Source organism: Pagrus pagrus, assembly GCF_965226575.1.
Source record: "Pagrus pagrus genome assembly, chromosome: 18".
Classification (NCBI taxonomy): Eukaryota; Metazoa; Chordata; class Actinopteri; order Spariformes; family Sparidae; genus Pagrus; species Pagrus pagrus.
Genome location: NC_140202.1, coordinates 24,567,191 through 24,591,574, shown reverse-complemented (window position 1 = coordinate 24,591,574; position 24,384 = coordinate 24,567,191). Strand labels below are relative to the sequence as shown.

Here is a 24,384-nt window from a genome sequence, read left to right as displayed (position 1 = left end):
TAATTATAAAAGAATGGATCCAATCTACAATTGAAACAACAGTGAAATACAAATACTATGAGCTGCTATTATGCACTTAATGACTTGATTACATAATTTAAAAAACTGAAAGCAAAAGTGTAATAAACGCTTAATAACATGTCATCTGTAGATATATTCTTAGACCAAAAAATAATGAAAAATTCTGCTATTTTTGCACGATAGTAATTTAAAAGTAAAGTAAAGTAAATGAGGTTATCGTTACAGAAATCCAATAATTCTTGTTACATTTTTGAGTATATAACTGTAAAGAATATCTTGGTATATAAATATAAATGTCACATAATAGATTGTGCAGTCATTTCTATCCTTTTTATCCACTTTTTCCCTTAAAAAACACACAATTCTTGTTTTGACAGGATTTTGAAGCCCCATGAATAAAATCTCGCGAGAATAACACAGCACCATTTAGATGAGCCCAGTACAAACAGGTAAAGACATCTCAGTACTTCTATTTTAATGTAACCTGTGACAAAACGTATTTAATCTTTATTTTTCGCTTATTTCCCACTCTATTCATATTTTGGCAGTTTTTTTTAAGCTCTATTAATAAAGTCTCGCGAGACTTGCACAAATGTAGTCACTGCGCCTTTAATGCGTTCCTCGTGAGCGGAGCCATACGGACTTGAGTCACGTGCCTGTCAAACCCCATTCTCTCGCGCAGCCGTCAACATCAGTGAGGAAGTGGCAGGAAGCTAACCAGGCTAACGAGAAACTAAACCACTACGGCCGACACAGTGGTTTATTTTTGTTTCAAGCTGCCTAAAGGTTGAGTTTGTCCCCATCGGTGAAGAAACTGACCGCCTGTGTTCGGGTTTGTGTTAGCATGGAGTGACACGGAGCAATGTTTTGGAGCCGTGGCTTGCTAACTTTTAAGCTAGCAGGCTAACGATCAGCTGTTGTTTTGGTCGGAGAGATAGCTGGCAAACCAGGCAAAGTGCATAGCTTTTACAGAAGTCTGCAATACCAGGGTTGCCAGAGCAGATTTCCTCATTGCCTGTCGACACACCGAACTGCTCAGACGGTTAATGGCGACACATAAAGGCGGTCCACCCTGACAGACTTTATCAGCGGTCAGTCAGTCAGCTGTTGTCCCGACAGGCGTCGACTCCGTGTGGGATTGATCCATCAGAGCGGTGTGTAATTGAATCACCGATATAGCTTCAAGATGCATGACGCGTATGAACCAGTGCCTATTTTGGAGAAGCTTCCTCTTCAGATCGACTGTCTTGCGGCCTGGGGTGAGTTGTTGACAGTTAATGTATCCCACAGTTGATGCTTTGACATTGAAGTGGCTCCCTCTGGGTGTTGTTGACCTGCAGTCTCAGGTGTCCCTCTTGTTTACAAGTGATGCATTACATAACCAATGACTTGAATGATCTTCCTGCAAGCATGTCACAGCACAAATGTTTAGATTTGATAGCATAATATTTCTGACATTTTTCCTCCTCTCAGAGGACTGGCTGCTTGTGGGAACGAAGCCAGGGCATCTTCTTCTCTACCGAATAAAGAAGGATGCAGGTAGGAAGGGTGACGATGGTGTGTGTGTGTGATGCATTTGATTCATTGTGTATTTGCAGACCTTGTTCAGCCATTTAATTGTGTCTCTTTTCCCGCTAGGAACCAACCGGTTTGAGGTGACGCTGGAAAAATCCAATAAGAACTTTTCAAAGAAGATTCAGCAGGTAGATACGACCAACCACAGACTAACTAATTGATGCATAAATCAAAAATGTGCTGTTGCCATGTTATTAATAGCAAAAGGACTGTGGGAGTAAACATACGTTACGTCAGTCTGAATTAGTCTCAGTAGCCAACTCCCTCTCTTGGAATGACTCTGGGAATCAGACACATTCATATGCCAACTTAATATATCTAATGTGATCAACCTTCATGTTGGCTGATAAAGTGGGTTAAACAACTGAGGTGTGATGTAGTGGTGATGTCAACATGACTTGCTGTTTAATCATGGACTTGTGTTGTGTTTCTCACTCTTTCTACAGCTGTATGTCGTCTCACAGTACAAAATTCTTGTCAGTCTTCTGGGTAAGTTTATATCCCAAATCTATACGGTACAGTTTAAAAGATAATGTTGCTTATTCTTTATCAGTTTATTAACATTTTTAGCCTTGAGATCTTTTATATATTTTTGTGTTGACACAAGGCATAGCATTCATCGTCTAATATCTAATGTGTTTCTCCTGCAGAGAACAACATCCACGTCCATGACCTACTGACCTTCCAGCAGATCACGGTGCTGTCCAAAGCCAAAGGAGCAACGCTCTTTGCCTGTGACCTGCAGGTCAGTTACTTTGTGGTTGAAGCTTAGGATTTTCAGGCACTATTCCTGCAGTATAGTTTATGTGAAGTACTGCTATCATATTCATGTGTCTGTATTTCCTGCCGTTCTGAATCATTTTCACTTCCGCCTTCACTCACACAGCTGTCAGTAATAAGTGTGGTTAGAAGAAACTACAGATGAGTCACTGTCTACTTGGAAGCTTCTGACCAGGGAGCTTTGAGTGAAGTGGTTTATTCAGTTTTCTCAAGTTAGGCTTCAAGTGTCTTTGCATGCCTCAACCAATTTATTGCAACACATGTACAGGTTAATTTACGTCACCGCTGACTGTTCCCTTTAGCTCACCATCGTCTTTTCAGCTGTTTGCATATATGAATTTTTTTTGTTCTTTTTAGCTATATATATTTCAGTGTGGTTTAAAAAAGAGACTTAAAGGATCAAGATCCATCATATTGACCATTTTTGGTAGCGCTTTATTCGCACTTCGATGCACAAAAGTGAAAAAAGAGCAGGCGACATAAGAATAGATACAATCCTTTTTGCAGATTTGCATTGCGTGTCAAGTTCATTGCTTTTCCTGAGGCCGAATCAGCACATCTCACATGCTGCTTCCTCACACCAGCACATAAACAAACCACGCCGATTCATACTTATAAATCATGCCCCTGTTTCAGAGTTTGCTATCATATCTTTGACAAGAATAAAAAGCAACATAATGGTCCTTGTCATGGATTACTTTGCTCAACGTGTCAACTTTCTGTTAGCTGTGTTTTTACTCTTAATTGAAATGAATGGAAACAGGGGCAGCGTTAAAGAAAGGAAACACATTTAGACATTTTTACAACAGTATGTTTTAGTATGATACACTCAATTTGCAGTTAATGGATTAAAACATGCAAAAAAAAAAAAAAAAACTGGTATGACTCCCATTACATTTTATGGCACAGTCAAAGACAGTCATAACAATGATTTGTTCCCGCTCTCGTTTCCACATTTCTGTGTCACGCTCACATTTTCCCCAATTTGAAGTCTCGAATTGTATATTTTGTTTTTTGTCTGCAGCAAACCAGCTCAGGAGAGGAAAGGTTGAGAATGTGTGTCGCAGTGAAAAAGAAACTCCAGCTGTATTACTGGAAGGACAGAGAGTTCCACGAGCTGCAGGTAAAATAAAATATGTTTGAGATGTGACTCACTGCAGTATGATCCAGATTTAGATGGGTGGTTTTTTTCCAACCATTTGACACATTTAGACATCCTCATGTTTTCTTTGTGTCTGACAGGGGGACTTTGGTGCTCCAGATATTCCAAAGTCCATGGCTTGGTGTGAAAACTCCATATGTGTTGGTTTCAAACGAGACTATTACCTCATTCGGGTATGTGCTACAGGAAAGAATAACACTAAGCTTTTTACACACAGCTGTACTTATCTGCAGCAACCTACAATTTAAAGTGATACTCCACCCATATTCTGACTTTTGTATATGAAAGCCTCATTTCTTTTTAGACCTGCAAAGAGGCTGTAGAAGGTTTGTGGTGTGTTTAATGGAGAAGAGAGGCTTTAGTCACTTTGGCTATTAAAATGGATTGTAACAGTGACACATCAAGACATTTGCCCAAGATATGGGCAAAATTTTTGTTTAAAACATTAAAAAAATAGAAGTAACATTCTCACCAGAGTGTGAAGAAACAACAGCGTTTATGTTATGTCAAAGACGTCTATGTCCTGTGTTGCAGAGATGTCTACTGAAGTTATATACCACTTTGTACCTCAAAAAGCAACAGTCTGAGAGCCCCGGTTGTTTTAGATTGCAGAAAAAAAGTATGCCTGCTGGTAGCGTAATAAATGAACAAAATGAAATGTCAAGAAATGAAATACTCTGTTATTTTCCTAAAAAAACAGAAAAATACAAGCGTAGACCTTCTGAAGTCAAGTTTCTCCCTTTTTACTGAACTAAGACGAGCTAAGTTGCCTCGTTAATCATCTTAAAACACGCTTAAATCAAACGTGATTAACAAAATTAAACTCACCAAAACAGTCTTGGTTTGTCTCTCCACAATCACCTCTGTTTTGACCTCACAGTTTAAGATGTGAAAATATTACTGCTGCACACCTCTCCGGTCCCCGAAGTCATAGTCCTGCTCAGAGCTGCTGTAAATCACCTCTGTACTGTACCCTCTGTTGTCAAACTGACCTCCGTCGGTCTTTGAGGCTGTACTCGGTCCGACTTTGGTGCAGAGCCATGTTCAGTTCTATGTCAGGTGGCTGAATCAGTTAAGCTGAGCCCCGTCGCCTGTGCTGACTTCCCCAGTGATCCGTATGCTTAAGCAGGCCATGGACGACCCCTGAGTTGGATTGTTAATCAGGCTGTTGAGAGGGATGCTGCCGTGGGGTGGGATGATGAGGGAGCTGGACTAATGATTTGCACCAAAAAATAATAAAAAATAATAAAATACAGTTGACCTCAAAAGTGATTTAAAAGAAGATATTTATGCAGCCAGCCAGAGTTAATCAGGCTGGTTGTTTAACAGCCAAGGAGCACTCAAATATTTATACAAATATTGGTACATAAAGTATAGTTTTAAACACAGCCTTTGTCTTAGTGTTCGATATTTCATGTGCAAAATTGGAGCCTGGGTTGGACTGTTGTCTGGACTTATGAATGATCTGGCTTGAATCTTTCATTCTCTATGAAGGGGCAATTATGCAAGTGCCTTTTCAAGTCTCCAGAGAGTGTTTTATAGACTGGTTTTGGAAGGAGTATCACTTTAAAATGATCTTTTTATACCACTTCTGAAAAGATGAGAAGTAGACTGTTATATAATTAGTTCCTGTCTGTTGTGTTGTCCTTGAAGTGTAATGTTTATTTTGGGCTTCTTCCTTTTGTATCTCTTCCTTCTGTTATTCTTATTTTCAACTAATGTTTTGTGGTGTTATCGCTCGTCTAATCAGCTTTTCTTTGATCTTTTATTGTTTGTCTCGAGCACTTTGTGATTGACCTTACAGATGAAGCTTGTAAGATGTTTTTAATAGGTTCTGTATCTTCTGGCTCACGTCTTCTAGATGGATGGCCGTGGCTCCATCAAGGAGCTCTTCCCCACTGGGAAACAGTTGGAGCCTCTGGTCGCCCCACTGGCTGATGGGAAGGTGGCTGTCGGTCAGGATGATCTAACTGTGGTGCTCAATGAGGAGGGTGTTTGCACCCAGAAGTGTGCCCTGAACTGGACAGACATCCCTATAGCAATGGGTAAGGAAGAAACACAACAACTAACACTAGACTAAGACGTTTTTATGTTCAATATTTCTGTGATTCTGCATTTAGTTATGTTTGAGGTTTGACCATGATGTTGTTATATTTGTTTCTGTGCAAAAAAAGCTACTGCATACCCTTTCCAATTTGCTTTTTCTGTCCTTTTATGACTCCTGATGTCTTTGCTAAGAGTTAACTTGTATTTGATATCAATAAGAACTGACAGCGAATACAAAAGGTCACATGCTGAGTAAGAAGACCCAAAAAATCCTCCCCCAGCAGTCAGTATGTTGATTAGTCTTCCAGATAACACAGAAGGTGTTTTGCCAAAATGTGTCACCCCTGGCAGTCCAATCCACTCGGGGGTAGAAACAAAATCAGCCAAATTTTTTGTTGTGCTTTCTTTGCACTCTGTCTAAACCGTAAAACCTCAAAGAAATTCGCCACATTACACAAAGTGAACTTAGCTGTCTTACTCACAATTTAATAAACACACATACAGAATTTATGGCAATTTAGATGTAAGCATCTATTGATTTTTTTTCCAAGGACATTGCTTGCTATAAATGATCAGACTACTTAATTTTAATGAGTTTGCCGATAATAATACCCTTCTGCACCGGCCTCAGAGGACGAAGCAAGGAAGCAGCACAAGGAGAAACAGGTTTTCAGAATTTGGGAAAATCAGCGTGCAGGACAAGCAGCTGTGGAGACTGCAATTACACTTTTCTTCTGTTACGTGCAGGTTTTTCTGCTTCACCTTGATTAGAAATCAGTCTGCATCTAAAATATCATTATTCAAACTTCTTGGTGTGAGCGTAATCTGAGATTTTACTCCTTCCTCTTTCTGTAATTTGATAGAAGTTTCAGTTCCTGTCTGTTAAAAGCAGTCTTAGAAGAAGTTCTTGGATCCTTAAGTTAAGTAAAAATAGAAATACAATGCTCTAAAAATACTCTATTACAAGTAAAAGTCCTGAATTCAAAATGTTACTAGGATAAAAGTACACAATTATTATCAGTGAAATGTACTTTAACCCTCAAAGACCTAGACGGGCAATGGTTGTAGCCAGGCTACTTTTGTTGTTCGCGTCCAATGGATCATATATTTCTCTGAAAATAGTCACTTTTGTTTCAATGTCGTCTGTTACGATTTTAAAACCTTTGTGTTTACTCTCTGAACTTTTTTGGACACATGTACATGATCAGCAAATGAAACGTAGGATTAAACGTTTTTCGCTGAAGAACGCCTCAGATTATATTATAATAAATGGCTATAACTTGCTTATATGTTGCTTATGCTTATATATGTTAGTCTAAAACATCCAAGTTCATCTTTTTAATGGAAAAAACTAAACTTCCTGAAGGTTTTTTATTTGAGTTCCTGATGAAGCATTTAGCATGAATACTCATTTTATCGGTCATCATCGAGCCGTTGTCCGTCTTCTCTTCCTCAATCTTTCCTTCCTCAGAGCAGAGTCTTTCCACGCTGTCTGAGCTGTGCTGCTGCTTTCCACATGTCAGAAGAGGAAACATAATCTTACGTCAGCTTTTTTATCCCGTGACTAACACACCACAGGTCTGGGTTACTGATGAGCTTTGTGACAGAAGTGATGCAGATGAGCTCTCACGTTGTTTTTAAGGCCCCTCTCGCTCTCTCTCTGGGGTCATTGGAATGCAGAAAGGAACAATGTGAAGGGGAAATGAAGCCTCCAAGCGGTGGTTTCATACAGTTTGCAATTTCCTTGTTTTGATAAAGCCAACATTGAGGCTTTGGCATGCATCTGCAGAGGATGAGTGCTGGTCAGTTCAAAATGCATCTAACTGACCATCCTGACCGTTCATGGCTGGAAGAGAGGGCCATATGAGTCCAACCTCAGGCCCGTCTAGATGGCTCACTCTGGCTGGATTTCCTGCTCTATTAGCCTCAAGGTCTTATCTCTATGATCGCAACTGAGGCACCTGTTCTCAAGACAGAGACTTTAAGTTGGATTGACATCAGAAGTCTCACATTGAAGCAGAAGCAGAAGCAATTAAGGCTATCAACTGTTTCCTTTTTCCAAGCAAATATGCCGTCCAGTAGCTGGTTCCTGCTTCTCCAATTTGTGGATTTGCAGCTTCTCTCTTCTCTCTGGCTCTTGTGAAATATAGTGTGCATTTTTCAATATATTCTGACTTGTTATAGACTGAACAATTAATCGAGAAAATACACAATAGATCAGGTATGATAAGGTAAAAGTTAGTGCACAATAGTCCCTTCATAATAATTGCGTTGTTGTCTTGCGTCATACATGTCATATCTTATTGACTTTCCAATATATGTGCATTACATCAACCATTTAACATGCAGTTTTTGATAAGTTTGGACTCAGTTGACCTGCACAGGGATTGTAACCCTCTCGCCTTTGTCCAAATGTTTTCAGAGCATCAGCCTCCGTACATCATTGCTGTTCTTCCTCGGTACGTGGAGATCCGGACCTTCGAGCCGAGGCTGCTGGTGCAAAGCGTTGAGCTGCAGAGGCCTCGCTTCATCACCTCAGCTGGGTGAGTAGTGCACTAGTCGAACCTTTTACTCATGCTGGATGAAAACATTTCCTGTTTTAATCAGATTACAGATTCTGTAATGAATGTTAGCTCTATTTTTAAGGCTCGCACTGTATAATATCCCTAAAATAACATCATGTGTGATTTGCTGCTTTAATCACGCCTCTAGTCTTTTTTTCTCATGATGATGATGATGATGATGATGATGATGACGATGACAGTGATAATGTCGGTGCAGAGAACGCACTTTAGTTCCGAATTTAATCAATCTAACCTTGTTTTCTCCTCCTGTCTTTCAGGCCAAATATTGTGTATGTTGCCAGCAACCACTTTGTGTGGCGCCTGGTGCCCGTGTCAATATCCAGCCAGATCCGGCAGCTTCTTCAGGACAAGCAGTTTGAGCTGGCTCTTCAGCTGGCGGTGAGATTCAATTCACTGTAAAGTCCTGTTATTAAATTCCTCAAGATTCAATAAGCGTTTTAGCTCAAAGGATGGAACATTGAACTCACTTATCTTGATTAAGAGGTGCACGTTGAAACCGTGAAATGCTCATGGCTTTGTAAATTATTGTCAGTCTATCTAGAAATCTAGCTTTCCAGGGGCATTTTCAAGAACTTCACATTCTTGGAAGCTTTGTGAAAATAATCTTTAGATATTTTTGCTGTAGTGTGATGAATTTTTTTTTTTTTTTTGCCTTTCTTCCTTTTTTTTTTCTGCCAGAAGATGAAGGATGATTCAGACGGTGATAAGAAGCAGCAGATACATCACATCCAGAATCTCTTCGCCTTCAATCTGTTTTGCCAGAAGAGATTTGATGACTCCATGCAGGTGTTTGCCAAACTGGGCACAGGTAAGGCTTTCATCCCTCACAGTGGACACCTGTTTTCTGTCTGTTCAGGCCAGATTTGTAAGACAGTCACACTTGGATCAAATTGTATGTGTTGTGATATTAATTTCAAAGTGGAACAAATGGTTAATCTTTCACTACATAGGACCCCACAATTTCCTTTTTTATCAGGAGGATGTCCAAATGGAAGCACACTTTATATTAGGACTGCGGGATCATCACGAAGGCCTTACATAATTATTGTCTGGGCCTATTATTTTACTAGATGTCTACATTAAGCATCTAAATAATGCTTATTTTTCAAAGCAACCCGTAGTTTTAACGATGGAAAACTTCTGCACTCTCTCTGCTACAAATCGCTTACTGACAATAAATGCCCGTGGCTCAGACAATGTGACTTGAAAGTTAATATTTTGTACAGTCGTTATCTTTGATGAGGTGTTTGGATTTGTCTCACTGGGTGAACATCACCTGTTTTATTGTAATGATGTGTGTTTATGTATTGCAGCCTAATTAAGGTGAATCTGGTCACAATGTGATCACATTTATTCTGCTCACTGTATCATTAGACATCTGTTTCTTATTGTGTCTATTGGTGGAAATACTTTTATTCACATATGACTTTCACATTTACTGATGACACATTGCGTGTCTGTGTGAGGATTTATTCCACAGTGATGACGGACTTTTCCTTCCATTAATGAGCTCTTGATTTCAGGTCTGGTTAATAAAAGATGTTTGTAACTAATGTTTTCTAATGTTTTGTATTTATATTATAAACTCTGCCATCAAATCGTTTTTCCCCTTCAATCAATGGCCGATAAACAAACTCTAATATCATATGTGGAACAAATTATGACACATTTCCTCTCCTGTGCTCTGCAGATCCCACCCATGTGATTGGGCTGTACCCAGACCTGCTCCCGGCAGACTACCGCAAACAGCTGCACTATCCCAACCCTCTGCCCACCCTGTCCGGGGCGGAGCTGGAGAAGGCTCATCTGGCTCTAATTGATTACCTCACCCAGGTGTGTGTATATGCCTAAAATGTCCTTTACAACACTGAGAAAGTTGGAAAAATCCCTGGTTGTCAGATACTTTTTTATCTTAAATGAGGCTGTACTCAGAGGAGAACAAAAACCCAAAGGTCGTTTCAAATAAGGAGGTATAGTTTAAAACTTCTGCATCTTTTTTTATTTTTCCACACAGAAACGCAGCCACCTTGTGAAACAGCTGAATGACTCCGACCCTTCCACAACATCTCCGCTCATGGAGGGAACGCCTACTATTAGAAGCCGCAAAAAGCTCCTGCAGATCATCGACACCACCCTGCTGAAATGTTACTTGCATGTAAGGCTCCAGACTATTTCTTTTTCTTTCTTCATGTGTTGTGATGTTGTTGTTCTTTTGTTGAGAACCAAGGTGATCAAGTGTCTTCTAAAACGTTTTGTTCTTTTATGTCACATGTTTTTCATACAGTTGATTTTTAATTTGGAATGAAACAAATTTTAATTAGAAACACAGAGTATATTTTTTATCTCAAGCCATTTCTTTCTCTTTTCTTTAATACCTCTCATGACTCATTATACTTTTGGATTAACAGCCAACCTGCAGTTGTCAGTGAAGCCGATCCAAATGTTTATATTTCATGATGAAAGTTATGTCGGCTCTCAGGAATCTGGCTCTTACCACCATCCACTTTGAGCAAAATGGCATGATATCACAAGAAAGCGATTCCAAACAATTTGGCAGTAAGACTAGGCAGCAAACTTTACCTCACACATAGCCAAATCACTTTCACATTTGGCAGCTCATTAATAGATTTACTTTGAGTAACAAAAACTGAGTCACATTAAAAGTGGCCGGAGTTCTAGATGTAGTAGCTGCAGTAAAATGGGTCTGGTGTTGATTTCGGGAAATAGATGCCGGGGCAAAAAAACCCCAAAACTCCACCAGGCAATCTGTGTCAAACCTCATCTACAGTTAATGTAACAAAACAGTCTAATTGGACTCCAGAGTCTTTTTCCATTCCTGCACATTTAGAAGCCAGTTCTTTTGATTTGGGCATCCAGGAACGGTGCCACCAGGTGCTTCCCTTTGGAGGTATAATAAGCTCTATTTAATTAGAGGAACTCCCAGGCATGCAGATTACGCTGGAGGGATAACCTCACAGTGACTGGAGATCCTCAAAGACCGTGTGAGTGCTTTAGAGTGCCAAGCATCTGCACCACATTATTTAAATGATAAACACACGGTGAAGCAAAGAGGATGAACTAATCAGTAATCACACATCTGACTAGATTTAAGTTTGGAAATCTGGTGTTCATGTTTTTCTGCTCTTATCAGACCAACGTGGCCCTGGTGTCCCCCCTCCTGCGACTGGAAAACAATCACTGCCACATCGAGGAGAGCGAGTGCGTCCTGAAGAAGGCCCACAAGTACAGCGAGCTCATTATTCTCTATGAGAAGAAGGGTCTGCACCAGAAAGGTAAGGGTCTGCTCGCCCGTCAAACACCTGCCCCAACAAACCTGATGATCTTATCGGGTCATATCACACTTTATGTATGTTACAAATCTTAAAGTCTCATCTGCAGGAAGGAGCTGAGAATAATTATGAGAATTATAGGTTGTATGTACGTGAAGTCAAGGTCTAAAGCCAGCACACTGACTTCAAGCCACTAATTTATTTACATGGACTGTTTCCATCCTAGTCAGATCTTCACCAGGCCAAAAGACTTTTATTTATTTATTTATCTTTAAATCTCAGAACTCTCCTCTTTACTCTGCTCTAAAAAAATGCTCTTCTATTAAAACATTTATTTTTTCTTGCCAGCAGTTTATGATCACACTATATTTCATTTAAATGATCTGCCTACTTCAAAAGAAAAAACATTATTTACAAAGTAGTTTTAACTTTTCACCCATCTCTGTCTCAAAGAACTGTGACTGATTCCAAATCCTTATTTGTGGATTTGTACCGAACTGTGCTTCTCTGCAAAAACGTTTGAAATCCGTTTGATTTTTGTGATTTGGAGCTCAATAATTCATTTGAAATGGTGGGAATTTATACACTTCCTTGAGCTGTTGATGGCTCCCCTGGAAAAACTGGCAGATATTTCACTGTGTTGAGATCAAGTTCAAATGACCCTTTTTTAAAAGCCATTTTTATCTGTATAAGCAATAAGAAGGCACAACATGTATGAAAAAAACACTGATGATTTAAGTACATTTTGTTGCTAATATTTGTGTTTTTATTCTTCAGTAAAATTCTGAAATAAGGAGTATTTTTATAGAGTTGCATTGCCGCAGTTAGAGCTGGATTTTATTCAGCTTTTCAAAGGAAAATTCAATTTGGACAATCACTTTACAATGAACAGACAACAGATAAGTCAATCAGTTGGATCTCGACTGATATCAGAGTTCAGTTTTATTTTTACAGAGTGTGTTTAATATGTTGCAGACCTCAGCATGACAACTGAACACATGGCAATAAAACAAGATGAAACATCTGCTCCCAATTTCACCGTGAATTTGGAGTTTAGAATTTGACTGACAGATCACTCGGTGCCTTACGTCAGCCGTTATCAGCGCTCTTCTGTTCATCTCCCAGTTTAGATACAAGAGCCACTGGTTACCGATTGTTGCATTCATTTTAGTTACTAGTTTTGTGTTTGTAACAAAGCTGCATTCTCAGCACGGGGTGGAGCAGCTCTACAGTTTATCTCAGAGGAGGTTTCCCGCTTGCGGTCGACTCGTCATCCTCGTAGATCAGAGCTCTCTTAATGTCATTTAGTTTCTGGCGGTGTTCAGCTGTAGATTCTGGGCTGCTCTCGCTGTGAGCACGGCTGGTTTTAATCAGCCTGCTGCAATTTGTGCTTGTGATATCATACTGTTCGAGACTGCCTCTCGTCCCCTCTGCCAATTCAAACCAGCTGTTACCATCCACCAATTAACACCGCGTGTGCTTCGTCCAATTTCTGTCGACAGAGGGATTATGTAATGCAGTGCAGACCAGAGATGATGACATTCTACTACTTTCCATCAGTCAGACTAATCTCACATTTGCTGTCACTCCCCTCTCACTCGCCTCCCGTCACCCGGTTTACCCTCTCACAGCTCTGCAGGTGCTGCTGGACCAGTCCACCAAGGCCAACTCTCCTCTGAAGGGCCACGAGCGAACAGTTCAGTACCTCCAGAGATTGGGTAAGGATGAGTCAACTCAAGTCTGTTTTAGCTCGGTGTGTCAGAGTTGTCATCTCTGTTATGTTTTATTTGTTGCAATGATTTTGGGAAAGCCTCTGAGAAAGCTTTCACTCTGATTGATTACGGATGTTGGATGAAATGTTCAGTATAGTCAGCATTGTGTCCCGTATCATGGTCTGCAGGCTTTCATATGTTAGGCATATGTGTCAATATTTACTGTGTCTGTGCACCAAAGATGTCAAGATAAATTGCTGTGCTTACTGGGTTCTTGACAGTTGAAATAGCTGCTGCCAGTGTTTTTGTTAAATGTATAAGTTTCAGATAAATTCTGACGCTGTGGTGTAATGATTGGGTAATTGCATTGTCTCTTGTGGCCGATGATGGGGATGATGAGAAGCAAATGTCACTTTTATATTTGGAACCATGAAAGTTTAAACCATTTTTTCCCAAAAAAAAAAGTTGCATTTAGTCACAAAGAGGATGCAGTTTCTTTAAGTTGAAGGTTTTCTCTTAGCTGTAGACGAAAGCGTCTTGAGAACAATCCAGGAAATTGAAAATAAGGTGTAGTTGTGGAGGCTTATTTTTCCTGCTTTCTGCCAACTACAAACAAATCACACCATGGCAGGCATTACACCTGAATAAAAAGTCAGAATACTACTACCACTATATTTTAATATGATTAAAACAAATGTGTCAATGCACATTTTGTGGATTAACTATTAACTAAGCGTATACTGTCGTATTCTGAAAAAACTGTAATAATACCATATTGATTTTCAGCCATAATGCCAAATTAGTTTGTGCGAATAACTTGTTGTAAATAGTTAATGATGATAAAGTGCTGCATTTTTTTGATAGGACGTTTTCTTATACTGATTATAAACTTGATCATGATCATCATCATCTCCGTCTTTACTTCCTTGATGCGGTTAAACTTACATATCTGCTGTAATCCCTCACACACACAGGAGTGGAGAATTTGGGAATCATCTTTGAGTTTTCTCCCTGGGTGTTGAAGATCTGTCCTGAGGACGGCCTGAAGGTGCGACACAAAGTCTTTTTATTCTATATATGTACCTTTTGAATCAACTTAACCTCCACTTATCACAATGAGAGTCGGCGTATATTACTTTATGAAGTCCAGCTCAATTGTATGTCCAGTTACGCCGGTTTAACAATTTCTCTTCTTGTCCAGATCTTCACAGAGGACCTGACAGAGGTGGAGACTTTGCCCAGACACAAGGTGCTGAACTTCCTGAAGGAGGGCTTTAAGGAACTAACCATCCCATATTTGGAGCACATCATTTACGTGTGGGACGATAAGGGCCCGGAGTTTCACAACGTGCTGATCCAACTCTACCTGGAGAGGGTTCAAGGCCTCATGAAACAGTACCTCAACTCGCTGCCAGAAGGTACGAGTGTTACCACCCCCAGAGAGAGGTCTAAAATAACCAAACAGTCCAGAGGCTGCAGAAAAAACACATTATACATTTATTAGATAAACAATAAAGGTGACAATAAAGGAAGGCTGAACCGAATTGTCAAAAGGGAGAGAAGCTAATCAGACCAACCCACAAAGGTTGTTGTTGGTCTGGGGTCTAAGCCAACATTTAGCCTAATAGAATTAAAGCTGTGACTATCGGGCCGATCAGAAAGCAGAGAACAACCAAAGTAAAGAATAACAACAGCTGGAGCGTGTAACAACAAACAAGAGAAAACTCTGTGCAGCTGTCACTCTCAGATAAAGCAGAAATGGCCAAAAAATAAATTGAAAAAACTTTTAAAATGATAAAAGCAAAGTTTTTAGATGTTTCCACAGGAAATTAATTTTTAATTTCAATCCTGATACACAGATGTGATGAGAAGTTCCTGTCAAATACTAAAACATTCAATCACATCTTCTGCACATGAAGCAAGCCTAGAAAGTAAATGGGGTGCTTCAGATGGAAGTGTGATTACATCATCTCATGTGGGTTCAGTTTGCTGTTGCTTACTCATCCACTCATAGTTGTCCGTCATTGCTTTGTGTCAGGACTTATTAAGAAGTCCTTCCGTCTCTCTCTGTTTGTGTCTTTTAATGATCACCAGGGGACTGTGTATTGAAATGAACCTCACTGCCAACACGACTGCACTCGCAGCTCATTAAAGTGCTCTCTGTCGGAAAAATAAACTAATAACTCCACATCGTTATGAAGCATATTGCAGTACGCATCCTGTGATGTTAAGATACTGTTTCTCTGAGATTATTTGAATTCTCAGGATGTCGTAATGTTGAACAGGGTCGCATTTCATTACTGACTATGTTAATATTGAGGTCTGTTGAAGCAGCAAGTTTATAGTCTTATATACATTGTTAATAATCGCTGCTATTTTCAGGTTCAAATTAAATGTTATTCTAGAGCTTTCTTCAAGAAAAAAGCAAAATAATTATCTTTACATTCAGTGTTTCTTACCAGAACGCATCGTGTGTATCCCTGAGGAAAACCTGCATTGTTTACAGCCATGTTTAACTGCTTACAGTCATCTTTTTGGGAAGGTCACCACCACTAAGTGTCATTACGCTGAATAGTATGAAGCCATTGGCAGGAAGTGAACCATACCTTCTGCATGCTCACAATACAAATCAAACAGGATAAAAATATTTTTCATTTTGTTGCCATCTACAACCTCACTGCCAGATGCCAATACATCCTACACACTGGCGCTTTAAAAAATGACTAAAAACATTAGTTAATTATAAAAGTTGTTGCAGATTAATGTCCTGTCAACCAAATAATTGATTAATCAACCAATTTCCCTACGGCTCTAGACTCTATAATTAAACTCTCTGTGCTGTTGCAGGAGTTTCAGCTGTTGCTGCGGGGAAGGAGGACGGTGATCTGGGAGAGTACAGGAACAAGCTGCTGTCTTTCCTGGACATTTCTACCAGCTACGAACCAGCCAGACTCATCAGTGACTTCCCCTTTGATGGTAAGAGCTGGGTTTACACAGTGGACAAACAAGACATCTCTATTGTTTGCTTAATAGATACAAACAAGGTTGTGAGCTGACAAGATGACATTTCCCTTCTAATCCTTTGTGGTGATGTGAAAATTACGTCTTAAGCATTCACCCCTTGGGTATGGAAGGAGATTCAGATTTGAATGATATCAGGATATCTGTCACGTGTGCCCAAGAAAACAAAGTATTTCATATATATTTCCTGTTACCTCATCCACATATGTTCTCAGTCATAGAGGAAAGTTATAGCAGACTCGTATATATTTAAGCTGAAGGGTGTAACCTGCACCTTTGACCTTGTTTTCCATCCTCAAGGCCTGCTGGAGGAACGAGCTCTGCTTCTGGGTCGGATGGGTAAACACGAGCAGGCGCTGTTCATCTACGTGCACATCCTGAACGACACCCGCATGGCTGAAGAGTGAGTACCCAAACAAACAGCACAGAAACCTGCACTACTGGGTGGGAAATTATCCCCCAACCGACAGACAAATGTTTGTTACTGGAACTCCAGCAGCTAATTTCACTTATAATGAGAAAAAAGTTGGTCTCTGCCCTGAAATCATATTTAATTGCGAGCTTATTTTGTGCAGCGGCAAATCATTTAGTCACGGAAACGAGCAGAATTTAATGTTTTATCTTTGCTCATGATTGTGTGCTCTGCAGATACTGTCACCGGCATTACAACAGTTCACTGGAAGGGAATAAAGATGTAAGTAGCTTTTGATGTGTTTTCTTCCTGATTTGTTTATTTATGTTTATGTTTCATTTGCCTTGTCCTCTTGGATTTCTTTTTATTTGTGTCCACTTGGATGTTATTAAAGCTGTGTTGTGTTTGTTTTTTTATGACCACTTTCTTCGTTTGGTACGCTCTGCTGCCTCCCACTAAGTGCCTTTTTCAGAAATTGCTCTACAAATATAATGGATTATTTATGCCCAAAGCACCCAGTGACACATTTCCAATTCAACAAAAAACATAATCTCAGACGGCTGATATTATCTGTTATGTGTATAAAATTTTGTTAGACTGTATGACCAAACAATACCGAAATTTCAGTACTGAAATCAGTAAATAGGCATATGATTGGGAGGGAAAATCAATGAATCATTTATTATTATTATTATTCTGTAAAGGTCAGAAAGAAATGGAATCCCTGCTTGTTTTGATTCTGTATTATAGTTGTTCTTTACCCTGCATAATTGTCTGCAGACCTGTCTATCCATGACAAATCTCTGCTCAAGTGATAAAAAAAGATTCTGATTCAGACCAAGTGAAGTATAAACTGCTGTATCTTCTTCCCTTCAGGTTTATCTGTCTTTGCTGCGAATGTATCTTTCACCTCCTGACGTCCACTGTCTGGGGCCCATCAAGATGGAGCTGTCGGAGCCTCAGGCCAACCTCCAGGCGGCCCTTCATGTCCTGGAGCTGCACCACAGCAAACTCAACACCACCAAGGTAAACAACAACAGAGCAGCTCTTCATTTCTTTACCAGGGGGACTCAAGAGCAGATAGAAATATCTGTATTTTGACAGAGGATTACTTTTGACAAGTGCATTAAAGTCTTCCACTTCCACACAGCAAACTCCCATCTGGTACTTCAAATTGCTCTTTAAATACAAGGTTAATTTATTTATAATTTATACTAAAACTAGCATTTCTTTGTACAACACAGTGCTGTATAATGAAATGTTCGTTGTAGTCCCTTTTATACTATTCACAAAACAAAAATGTTAGTGCTACAGCTAATGATCATTTTTATTATCAATAAATCTGCCGATTATTTTCACAGTTTTAACAAATAACAGTTTATAAAATGTGAATTTTATTGCTATTGCTCCTCTGTAAAAGTTTAGTAAAGAACTTGTGTTTAGTAACTTTAGTAAATGTTTCTGTCATGAGTTAATCATCATATCAGAGCACAAGAATAAGCTCCTCATTTAACCCAGCTCTTTATTTAATATTATAAGTTGACTCTGTGCCATCGCTCTGATTTAGTAATCGCTGCTAATTCAGACAAAATGTGGCACAGAAAGTGAAACTGATAGGAGTCGGCTTGTTTACGCAGGATAAAACTGAGATGGAGTAACGTGATTAACGATGACACACGCTTGCATAGAATTTGGCATTTGGTGTGAAATTAAAGCGGCGACTGAACTAAACTGCAACTCGTTTAAAGATTTGATTTAGTTTGTTTTTAGAGGGAGATGAGAGGGGTTCGCGCTGTCGGGGGTAATCAAGCTGCCGCCTTTGTGATAGAAAACATCCAGAGAACCAAAAAAAGATTTCCACGGGGAACTGATCTCCCTTGAGAGGCATCTGCGATTACGATGTGAAAATCTTTGATGTTTCGACTACCTGAACCAAAATAGCAAAGAGTTAATTGAATAAAAGCTGTTGTGTTCAAAGCCGGCTCATGACCTATTTTGCTCGTCAAACCTACATGTCGAAATGTACCGACTGCTGTCTAGTAAAGAAGATACTCCGGCAAGAACACTTCATAAAGATATTTGGTTCGCTGTGTTTTAGTACGACCCAGCTGCAAAAAATCTTTCCACACGCTCCACATCGAGGAGAAAACAGTCACTCAGCAGATTGTGTATTCTTTCTTCCCTTATCTTATCTCAAAGGAGCAGAGACCCAGTCTTTGACACGCATCCACTCTGCCTCTGCAAATATTTAAATACAAAAAACGAGCAAGTTTATCGGTTATAGTCTCATTGTAAAGTGCACCATAACAGACTGTGTTGTGTCTGTGATTTAAAGTGGATGTGATTGTGTGTGAAAGGCACCGCTGATCTGTGTTCAGCCGCAGACATGTCAAATTAAGAGTCTCTGGATGGGAACGCTGCCGGTTTATTTGGATGTTGAGGTTAAGATGCAACAGCCAGGAGCTCTCCATCTTGTCTGTCTGTGCCATCCTGCCTCCCTGCGCTCCGTCATTGACTTTCATTTTTCCTGGCCTCTGTCACAGCTTCTGCCTCGCCAAGAGAGCATCAGGACGACCAACATGTAGTTGGGATTTTGTGGAGTTTGTAAATGTAGTCAAGCGAGAAGTTCAAAACAGTGACTTGAGTCGACAAATAAAACTTGAATGATCGATTATAGATTTTCTGTCTCAACGTTGTGTAGACATTGTTGGTGCAGATGTTTACCAATTGATGTATTACCCTAACTGCCTATTGTTAAAGCTTACTCTCTTCAGTAACTCAATACCATTTTGTTTTTTACAGAGTGGTTTATTAACTCCACTGGAGTCTCAGTGTAACTCTGCAATTTACACAAATTTGTTTAATTAAGCCGCGCAAAAGGACAACGGGACTGCTGGTCCTTGATTGTGTTTAGTCTCCCTGAGACTTCACACAGCAGCACACAGGCAAGTTATTGTGGTTTCTAAAAGTCTGTAAGCAGAAGATACGGTTGCTAATATCCTGGTCGTGGGTCGCAGACAACATAAATGAGGCGCAGCGAGATACCGTTCCGAGGAGAGAGTAATTACATTTAATATTATTACCTTGAAATGATTAATGAGCTATGTTAGTATTTTGAGTTTTTAATTATTATAATACATGTGGAAATGACTCTATTTGAAGTATTAGTGTTCCTTCTGAATCCAGTTCAGTGATTATGTTTAACCACAACATGAAAATTAGCACCACTGTCAGAGAGGATGCTTATTTTCATAAATTACACTTTCAAAATTAGTGTAATTTGCCTCTGAGAGGAGACATTTCCTCTGTCCAATACACAAAGGTCCCTCTGACGATTAAAGAGTCGTGATCTGTTTTTAAAAGCTAATAATGTCATGTCAACACTACTTAACAAGCCTGCGTTTTATGTTGTTGTTTTTTTTAGGCCATCAATCTGCTCCCAGCAAACACTCAGATCCGAGAGATCCGGGTCTTCCTGGAAAGCGTCCTGGAGGAGAAGGCCCAGAGGAAACGCTGCAACCAGGTGCTGAAGAGTCTGCTGCAGGCCGAGTTCCTCAGGGTGAGTCCTGCAGTTTGTTTACACGGTGGATCACAGCCTCATGTGACCTCTGAATACAAAGTACTGTCTGTTCACTCCCCGTGGTCACAGGTTGCATGTCTGTTAGTTGAGAGCAGTTCAATTGAACATTGATTTTTCCTTGTCAGATTGCTTCACTCGATTAAGGCCCAACTGAAATGAAATTGTCTGCCACAGCAAAAACATGTGCTCTGTGAATTACAAGTACTCTGTTCCTCTTTGAGAAATCAGAAACTGTCAGTTCTCTGCCTTTTTTTCAGACAACCACTCAAACCTTTGCAGCAGTAATTTGCAGTCGTCTATCAAAGGCAGTCACAATGACTAACAGCCAGAGAGCAGCCAGCTGCACCACCCAGGAGCCACTGACTTTGAGCAACAGCCCACATTAGCTTTCCTGCTAAACTCTCCTCCTTATTAAACTTACAAACACACGTCTTGTCCTGCACTTTAGCTTAATGAACGAGTGACCGATCGAACATTCAGCAGAGAGAAGTGCCCGTTGAACTTTTTCTCAAAGAATATTTCTGACATTTCCCCCAAATACTTGTTGTTCTTTCTTTGAAACAATGAAAAACTCTTAACAAGAAACACATTTTCAGTTGGAGTTTACAGGGTTTACACAAGAAAAAATTGGAGGAAAGTCCCGAAACTAAACAAAATGTTTGTGGTGCAGGGTTTCTTCTTATTTTACTTAAAGCTGCTGCAAGCGTTGTCGTCGTTTTAGCTAACATTTTGCAGTTCGCATCCCCTCCCTCCTCTCGGCGTCACCACATTTTAATAACTCCTTTTCCTTTTTTCATTTTCACTGAAAAAAATATAAAAAATGAGCACACAGGTAACTCTGCTGCAGAAACGTGTTAAATCTCATTTACTGTACCGTCCGTCTCTGCTCACCGAGAACATGTTCTGCGTTTTCAGGTGCAGGAGGAGCGAATCTTCCACCAGCAGGTCAAATGTGTCATTACAGAGGAGAAGACATGCAGAGTCTGCAAGAAGAAAATAGGAAACAGGTAACACTGTTGCAGTAAAGAAACTGAATTTGTATTAACTTTTTAATGCTTTCTTTACCAATATTTACATATTTTTTTCTTTGCATTTTTATTTTGGGACAAATCTGTGAATCTTGAATGTTAAAATAGCGGACAAATATTTAAGTGCCTCTCTGAGTTATTGAGGAGTATCATCCAAACCCTCATTAATTCAGTATTATGACACTCTCGGTGTTTAATAACAACATGTTTTATCTCTTTTTATGAGATGTTTTTTGTGTCTGCAGTCACAGTTTTATGAACACCCTTTTTACGCCCTGAGCCGACATTAATTTCATACCCTGTTCATTTTAATTTCACTGTTTTCTCTCTTTTAATTAAACTTTTGTTTATCTGCAGTGATGCAGTGACTAATAATCCTCCCAACAGGAAAGCATCCTCATATTTGTTTATCTCTCTCTTTCAGTGCATTTGCCAGGTATCCCAACGGCGTGGTGGTGCATTACTTCTGCTGCAAAGACCGCAATGTGTGTCCCACGGAGCAGTAACGGCTCCACCTGACAAAAGACTGTTTACTAATAAATAATCCCCTCTCCCTCTCTGTTCTGTGGAGCTCAATTCTCAGACATCTTTGAACTTTAAAAGGATGGAAATGCTCGAGTTAGTTGCCAGGCTGTGGAATCAGATGCTTGTATCCAAAGCACCTTACAGAAGTGCAGACATTTTTCTAACCTGAGTTAACCTTGAGTAAAGTCGTCGTCATGCTCTTAACAGCTGAGCAGAACAGGTCCGCCTCCTGCTGAAAGCAAAGGCTGCGACTTTCTTTCTCTGTGCATGAAGTAACAGGAGGAATGTCCGGGGTCGCGCAACACGAGGGGAGAAATAAAGAGAAAGAGGGACTCTGACATTTGAAAAGCATGTGTCACTGTAACGCTAGAAGGGATTCATTGCCCTGCACGCCGACTCAGAAGAAAATGGGCGCTATTGACAGACGCCCAGAGGAAGAGGAGCTGTAACAGCAGAAGTTAGCGCTCGTTCTCACCAGGAGGGCAGTATAATTTTAGTTTTTCTCTCTTCCTGCCTCTGCACTGTCTCCCAGCCCTCCTGTAATACTGTGTAGGCCTCAAACACTGCTTTATTTGCCATATACACTCTGCAGGAGTACTGTTAAATGCCTTTTGTGACTCTGAAGATTGTACTTACAGTGAGGTCTGATGTCTCATGATGTTTTTGTTAGCATGTGCTGGTACAGACTAAGCAAAACTAAGTGTTCGTCCTACAGTGCATTAGATGTTTTTGTATTTGATTTAAACATGGACTTCATGGCTTCTCATACTGACATAATTCATTGTTACGTTCTTCTCTTCATTCACTGTCTGTATGAATGATTGCGACCACATGACATAATGCATTTTTTGCAGTTCTCGTCTGTCTTTGTATTAATTTCACATGAAGTAGAGCTCATTGCGAGTGAGACTATGTTACTTTTTAACAGCAGACAAGGTGGCCACACGTGGCAATAACAGAATAATAAAACAGAATTACCCCTTAATTTCCCAAGGTGCTTTAAAGACATCATTGTAGAGCTGCAGTGAGTAGTCGATTAATCAATGAGTTGATCAAACTAAACCAAAGTTGATGACATCGACTGGTTCCAGCTACTCAGATTTGAGGAATTGCTGCTTTTCTTTGTCATGACGGTAAATTGAATATTTTTTAAGGAGCAATTTGTAAAATGGCCAGAATTTTACATTATCAACAGAGTGTGAAGAAAGACATTATGTCAAAGACAAACAAAATAATCTAACAAAATGTCAAGAAAGGAGATAATTATACATAAAGTAAAGCTTGACTGCTTCAATAACTCATTGTAAAACACACTTAAATTGGACATTAATGAAAAAAACGTAACAAAACAGACTTGGTTTCTCTTTCCACAATCACCTCTGGTTGTGTTAATCGCCTGCCGAGGACAGGCTTCTCGTCCCAGGATTCAAAGTCCTGATCAGACCTGCTGTAAATCACCTCTGTACTGTATCTGCTGCCGGTTTCAAAGGCTGTGCTCAGTCCCAGTCTTGCTCGAGCCGTCTTCACTGGGAGGAGGCAGGTTACCCACCCCATCATCCGAGGCTGCGGTCTCCAGTGAGCTAATAGGGCCCAATAGCTCCACAGCTAACTGAGCTACTTGCTAACAGCAGCTAGTCCCTACTGCAAAGAGTGTACAATAGTTTTGGAGCTATCTAACTCTGGCCATTTCTTATAAGCTATACCTTCAAGTTTTGGACTGTTAATCAGATAAAACAAGCAAATAAATATTAATGTGGGCTTGAAGAAATTGTAAATGACTATATTCACCTTTTTTAAAACATTTAATTGACTAAATGATGACCTGAGAAAATAAACTAATGAAAATAATCGTTTGACGAAGCCTTGCGTCACTGTTAACGTTGTCTGCTAGCATAAGCTAACGTAAGCTACTGGTCATATCAGTCAAAGAGAGGCTATAGCAGCATTGTGTTGTGAATTAAACCTTTTTTGTTTAAAATAAAAATTGTGATATTTCTTCTCTCAAAGGTTACGTAGCCTCGCTCTCGGACAGATCACAGAAATACCGCACTTTAAAAGTGGATGTGTGTCCTGTTTATTTATTGTCGGATCACATGTCTGTGTTAAGAACTGGAAGAAACGTGAGTGACTTGATTAATCTGCATTTTGATAGCAATATTGTTATGAGATGTGTCTGTTTACCGTCCACCTGGGAGGTAATTTAAGAAGAAGGACTCGCCAGTTTATTAGAAAATGATTCACAGGCAATGAATGTATGTTTGTTAATACATGACAGTTAACTTAACATGACTCACAGTTGTCTTTTAACCACTAAGTGTGAATATTTTGGAGATTTCTTGCCACATTTTCCAGTTAACTGTCCCACAAGTTGTAGCATTATCTGCATCTCCTGCTCCTTTAAAAAAAACCCATACTCGTCTACTTTTAAAGTTTTGCACACATTCTCTGCCAAGACTGTTTCTGAATATTTTTTTTTTTTAGTGGGAACATTTATCCTGCTGTGTGTATACTGTATAAAGACTGCAAGTGTTGAAGTTATTTGATTCTGAGGCGCGAAGCATCTGTCTGTCTGGCTTTAATCAGTAATAAACAAGCATTTCCACTCATGTTTGTGTCTGCCAGCTGCTCACGCTGCTGCTGTTGGTAT

The 24,384-nt window shown here is 39.8% G+C and overlaps 1 protein-coding gene across 2 annotated transcripts; it reads left to right on the top strand.

Annotated features, from left to right (window-relative positions):
* The first annotated feature begins 699 nt into the window (after nt 1-699).
* vps39 (VPS39 subunit of HOPS complex) lies at nt 700-24,343 on the top strand. Of its 2 annotated transcripts, none has more exons than XM_084381558.1 (24): nt 700-1,280; nt 1,495-1,560; nt 1,660-1,724; nt 2,043-2,085; nt 2,247-2,341; nt 3,401-3,499; nt 3,619-3,711; nt 5,400-5,583; nt 8,007-8,127; nt 8,427-8,547; nt 8,851-8,977; nt 9,860-10,002; nt 10,184-10,324; nt 11,321-11,462; nt 13,091-13,177; nt 14,146-14,219; nt 14,373-14,589; nt 16,019-16,147; nt 16,493-16,595; nt 16,841-16,886; nt 17,481-17,630; nt 20,029-20,163; nt 21,100-21,191; nt 21,637-24,343. In XM_084381558.1, the coding sequence occupies exons 1-24, from the start codon at nt 1,208-1,210 to the stop codon at nt 21,716-21,718; spliced, it is 2,628 nt and encodes an 875-aa protein (XP_084237684.1). In that variant the 5' UTR covers nt 700-1,207; the 3' UTR covers nt 21,719-24,343. The 2 variants fall into 2 exon arrangements, with proteins under 2 accessions (XP_084237684.1, XP_084237683.1); XM_084381557.1 differs by having other exon boundaries at nt 8,848-8,977.
* The last annotated feature ends 41 nt before the right edge of the window (nt 24,344-24,384 follow it).